General features: G+C 50.5%; 1 protein-coding gene across 1 annotated transcript in view; it reads left to right on the top strand.

Moving 5' to 3' along the window:
* The window catches only part of ADAMTS2 (ADAM metallopeptidase with thrombospondin type 1 motif 2), a 237914-nt gene extending 232369 nt beyond the window's left edge, over nucleotides 1-5545 (top strand). The window contains exon 22 of the mRNA XM_055284998.2: nucleotides 2046-5545. Coding sequence (XP_055140973.1) covers nucleotides 2046-2503 — 458 coding nt within the window. The 3' untranslated portion in view covers nucleotides 2504-5545. The remainder of the gene's footprint in view (nucleotides 1-2045) is intronic.
* Nucleotides 5546-6000: the final 455 nt, after the last annotated feature.

Consider the following 6000-nt stretch of genomic DNA (forward strand, 5'->3'; position numbering starts at 1 on the left):
GGAGAGAGGCATTGCATGTGCAAAGGCCCTGTGGCCAAAAGGAGGTCCATGCAGAGCAAGGAGTGTAAGGCCAGAGGGGGGCTGGAGAGGGGAAGGGGACAGGTCAGGGACTTCAAGCGAGGTGGGGGTGGGTGTGCCGTGGTCACATCTTCAGTGAGAAAACAGCATTCTGACTGAAGCAGGATAGCTAGATGGCATGGGTGAAGAATGGACACAGACCCCTCCCATAGTGCAGCCAAGAGGCAGCTCAGCCAGGGTGGAGGTGGGAGAAGGGGAGGAACAAGGGCATATCTGAGAGTGTCTAGGACGGGGCACCCAGGTGTTTGGCTTGTGTGCCGGAAACACCATGCACCGAGACGGGGGGTGCAGCAGAGGCCCTAAGCTCACGCTGCAGGGGTTGGGTCTCAGGGGCTTTTGGGACCTACAGGCCCTTGGTGGATTTGGCTTGTAGCAAGTCTGAAGCTTCAGGGGTTTGGAGCTGATGGTCTGTCACCAGCTTCTAAGGGAAAATTACAGGCTGGAGCAGTGGCCATTAAGAAGCAGGACATCAGAACCACTGGCCCTTGATGGAAGGAAGGGGTATTGTCTGCTTTGGACAGTTCAGGTGTAGATTGTGGCATATGTTGGTGTATGGGATAACTGTCAGATGTGGCTCCCATCCAATGCCTGAGCCTTTCTCCCTCCCTCGCTTCCTTTTGTCCCTCCCTCCCTTTCCTTTTTTCCTTCCTTTCCTTCCTTCAGTTCCTCCTTCCTTTCACCCTCTCCCTCCTTCCTTCCTTTCAAGAGTAGATGAGTCCAACTAAGGAGAGTGAGGGAAAAGGAGGGCACATCGGGGGTTTGTGTGGGAAAGGTCTGAAGTCATCACTGCGGAGGGTAGAGAGCGGCTGAGCAGAGACCACAACAGGTGGTGTTGGGCTCATGGAGGTCAGTGATTCGGAATTTATAGTGGATCAAGTATCTCCTGTAACATGACTTATTCTTTCTTCTTGAGTGAATTTTTAAAACTCATCTTAATTTTTGTGTTGTGGAATGAGGGGATGGGAAGAGGGAAGGGGTGAAAACTTGGGAAGACGACAGAAAGTAAAGAGAGAGTGAGCGCAAGAAGAGTTGACGGGTTGAAGGAAGGGAGCTGGAGACAGTGGTCGAGATGGGCCAGGGAGAAGACGGCCGGGTGGAAAGTGAGAGATAGTGGTGGCTTCTGTGGAGAGTCGGGGCTCTCCATGCAAGCTGGACCACAGATGACCAGTTTCTTGGGTGGAAAGGAAAGAGAAGCATGTGCAGGGTGGAACGATTAATCTGTGTGAGGGCAGCACGTTTCTTTGGGAAATGGCTGGATGCGCAAGGTGGCGGTGCTATGGGGGATGTAGCAGAGGCTGGACCTGCGATTGTCGGGTAAGTTGAGGCAAGTGTGAGAAAGCCCACGCAGGTTTGGGTGATTTTTAACTTTCCTTTAGGTGCCGTTCAGTTAAAAGGTCATCTGGGGCATTTGGGTCAGAATGGGAGCAACACCCCGGAGCTGTGCAGCATGGTGGGGCCACAGCGGCCCTGGGATTTGCTATATTGGGTCTTAGGAAGTGGCTCTTTTAGGTTTAATTTTGTTACAGTTACTACTTATAGATGATTGTAGAGTCAAGCCTTGCCACAGAATTTCATTGGGGTTACCACTGGGATGTCAAATGTGAAGATGTGATAAAATCCTGTTCTTTAAGATGAGTTTGGAATCACTCTGTAAGAACAAACGGGCCTCATTTCTTTCTCAAACTTTAAGAGATACTGAAACATCCAGGTTCAGCTGCGGCCTGCTTGGAAGAGGGAAGCCTTGCTCACAGCTTGTGTGTCAGCACTTCCGGGCAGGGGTCCCTGGACGCTGCCTGCACTGGGGGTGCCCTGACACTGAACCCACACAGACCTTCTGACTGGGCTCACTTGCCTCTGTGCTGTCTCTGGGCTCTTCCATATGCCTCCGCCAGCAAGCTGCGCCCTGTGGGGGAACAAAGTTCCCCTTATCTTGTCCTTTGGTTATTTGTCCCACTTTTCTTTTTCAGAGGGCCACTGCCAAGGCGACAAGTCAATATTCTGTAGGATGGAAGTCTTGTCTCGCTATTGCTCCATCCCAGGCTACAACAAGCTGTGCTGCAAGTCCTGTAACCTGCACAACAACCTCACCAACGTGGAGGGCAGGATAGAGCCACCGCCTGGGAAGCACAACGACATTGACGTGTTCATGCCCACCCTCCCAGTGCCCACTCTAGCCATGGAGGTGCAGCCATCACCGAGCACCCCCCTGGAGGTCCCTCTCAATGCCTCCAGCACCAATGCCACAGAGCATCACCCAGAAACCAATGCTGTAGATGAACCCTACAAAATCCATGGTCTGGAAGATGAAGTCCAGCCACCCAACCTAATCCCTCGACGACCGAGCCCATATGAAAAGACCAGAAACCAAAGAATCCAAGAGCTCATTGATGAGATGCGGAAGAAAGAGCTGCTCGGAAAGTTCTGATAAAATGGAAAGATAGCATCACTAGCATTTTTTTCTTGCTTATAGAGATATTCCATGGGATAGCAAATCCTGTGTCATGGAGATGAAGTCAAAATTCCCGATTCCAAAAGGTTTTGAGAAAACAAAGAAGGGGAATGATGTAAGAAAGATAGGCGTGAGCATGTGGTAACTAGGTTAGCACGTGTGCTTCCCAGCCCAGGAGCGACCAAATCCTGCGGTGGTGTCAGGTGTGGAGTGGAGAGGAATATAGAGGTTCTACGGCCACCATCAGTGAGGGCAGGGCAAGAGGGATCACTCTGAGAGAAAGAAAATAGGCCCCAAGTTGCTAAGCAGTGACTGGGAATCTTCCTTTCCTTGGTGGTAATGCATGACATTCCCTACCGATCCCCAGACACAGCCTGTGGGACTCTGAGGAGAAATGGTGATTTACTGCAAAACTGACCAGTTGCCAAGATGAGTACAATGAAGTGGAGGTGATGAACTCAATCTTCCAGGGCCAGGCAGCCGACCAGGGTGAGTGCAGTGGCCCACTGGGGACCGTGGCCACCCTGACAGCCACACCCACCTAGAGCTGATTGTTGGCTCTGGCTGTTACTGCCACTGTGAAATCTGTGTCTCTCTTCGTCTCTGCTCCACTATCCCCGGCCTTGTCAGACAGTGTCCTTTTTCGGAAGAAGTCTAGATTTTTGCATGAAAAAACTCAATCTTTAAAGGTCAACTCAGAGTATTTTAAGGAGGCCTCCACTTGGCCTGATGCAGCCTTGCTAGTTAAGAACTAAAGGCCTGCTGACCTACTTGGTGCTCATGTTGTACTTCATCTGGATGTCTCGACCGAGTCTGAGCTGTGCAGCTGTCCTCTTCACCTGCGAAAGTAATGAGAATCCTATGATGGGACATAAGGATAGGTCTAAACAGGGTCCATGCCAAGAAAACAGTGGGGTGCTCTCCCAGGCCTCTCCCCTGGCCACTAACCCTGGCCTTGCTGGCTGCCTTCCAGGCTCGGGGGAGGAGCTCCTGCATTCCTCCCTGGCCACCTCGGCTCCAGGGCTCCCCAGAGAGCCTCTTCCCTCCCCAAGAACCTGAGAAAGATGAGAGAGGCACGTGCTCTGCTGGGAAGATTCAGTGAGCGGTTCAAGGGCCTGGAATCTCCCTGTGGCCAAGCCTACGGCTTCTGGGATTCTGGGATTCTGGGCTTTGTGGGCTTTGCTTGCTTGCTAGGGATGGGCTTTCCCTGTCCAGCCGTGCCCCACCTCGCCTCTGTCTCTCAGAAGCTCCAGAACCCAGCAGTGACCCGTAAAACGTGGCCTCTGATGGGGGCACGGGGTGGGAGATGGAGAGAGCCTACCTTATCTTTTGCTCCTAAAAACTTTAATAGCTCCTATTTTCCAGAGAATGGTGCATTGTGAGCAGCATGCGAGTAAGAGAGAAATAGGAGGGAGTGGGGGCGGATGGGAGAAGAGTGGCTCGTTTTTACCTCTCACCGCATTGATATTTTGTGAACGTGAAGCTTAAACTTTCTGGGATTACAAGACCCAGGGGCACATCAGCTCCTTAGCTGGGCTTAGCCTGACACATAATTCTTAAGCTTTTCCTGTTTAAGAAAATTCTAGAGGCTGTGTACTCTCACCAATCCTCACTCTTCGAGAACTTGTTCATGTTGATTTCCCCGTTATATGGATGAGGCTCAGGATAATAGCATAGTGGCTACCTTCTATTGAGTTTTGAGGTGCTAAGTATGTTTGTCTGAGGCTGCACATGTGTAGGTGGGTCTGTATGATCCAAGGGACAAAATGACGACGTAGGAACCAGCAAGAACGGAATCTGGGCTGATGCTGCAGTCTCCACCTGGGTGATGGCTAGCCTCCCGCCCTCTGCCACCGCATCCCACACGTGCTGTGCACTGTCCCCGTGTCTCCTGGAGAATCAAACTGGAGAAAACCTTCCGGAGTATCTCTCATAGTACCCCTTCCTTAAGATGTGGTTTACAGCGTGTGTGCAATCCTGCCTCTGTAATTAGGAAATGGAGCCTGAGGCTTTCCATTGTTGGTTGAACCCAGGACAGCTGGTGCTATTCACAGGCTGAAGAACTGGGCGGTTCTTACTTGGGTCTGTCCTAGGATGTGGAGGAAGTTCAGGACTAACGCTAGGCAGAGAGTATGACTTGGTTTACCCAGCCTAGGGGCCTCTGGATGGGAACACTCCATTCCAAGATCTCAGCAGAGCAGGGCTTCCTGGCTTGAGGCTGGAAGCTTTTGGGAAGTGGCCCAGCTGGGACATTCCCTGGGCACCTGTCTTCTGCTGAAGGGGGCAAGGTGCCCTCTGGGACTGACGGCCATGACCCTCTGTGCCATCCTCAATCCTTGAGCCATATATCAAAAGAGTCCTCTAGAGCCGGATGGTCCTCAAAAGTCTCTCTGTCCAAGGAATGCCAACGTTCACCAGGCTCTGAGAAGCGACGCAATCTCCTCTGAGCTGGGGACCACTCGGAGAACCGGCTTAGTAACAGTCCTGATCTTCGCAAGCCAGCTTCTTCTGCATCTGAGGGGCTCCTGGCGCCCAGAGGAGACAGATGTCTTCTAGCTGAGTTTCTAACTGCATGATGAGACTCAGACCTTCCGCTGCACTAGAAAATCTGCAACAGTGTCCCTGAGTCACTTCTCCTTAGTGGGCAGACTCGTGTTAGATTTGTGGAACCCAGCTCTCTGATTTACTCCTTTTGGAAAACCCATGGAATTTCATGTATAAGCCTTTCATTTGTATTTTAAGGTTTTTCTGTTTGAGTATATAAATGGTGCTCAATAGCAACATCTTAGCAGATGAAGCATTTTATGATTCTACTCCCTCCTGTATGACAGGTAGCCACTATACTGAATCAAGGTGCTGAACTCAAATCCCAAAATTCTGGCTTACCGATACAGCAATCAATACATCTTTGTTCTGTAATGTAAAATTTGACTCCTTACTTTTATAACTTATTAAAGTTAAAATGTCTGTGTTTTCGCAAATCATGCCTGTGTTTGTTGTTGTCTTCATTACACTCGTGCCCGTGCCTGGCTGGAACATGGGTGGAATGGAAGGAGGTGCTGCCTTCACAAGGCCGAGAGGTCAGGGCGCCGGGGAGCATTGAGCCATGGCTGCTCAAGGGAGAACCATGCAAAGGGTAGAAGGCACCCCGAAGAAAGGTTCCCTCTCCTAGCTCCCCACGGGTCGGCTCTCCAAGTCACATGACTGAGCCAGGGGCCCCAAACCAAACCTTTAGTTCAGGGAAGAGATGAAGACTCTCCAGATGACAATCCCCACTCTCCTATGATTAGGGCTTCCAGAAAAAATTCTAGATGCACAGTTAAATTTGAATTTCAGAGAAACAACACACACACTTTTTTTTTTAGCATGAAAATGGGACATATTTATACTAAGAAATTATTTTTTGTTTCTCTGAAATGCAAATTTAACTGAGAATCCTGTGTTGTTATTTGTTAAATTTGGTCACCCAACTT

Source organism: Symphalangus syndactylus, chromosome 7, assembly GCF_028878055.3.
Source record: "Symphalangus syndactylus isolate Jambi chromosome 7, NHGRI_mSymSyn1-v2.1_pri, whole genome shotgun sequence".
NCBI lineage: Eukaryota > Metazoa > Chordata > Mammalia > Primates > Hylobatidae > Symphalangus > Symphalangus syndactylus.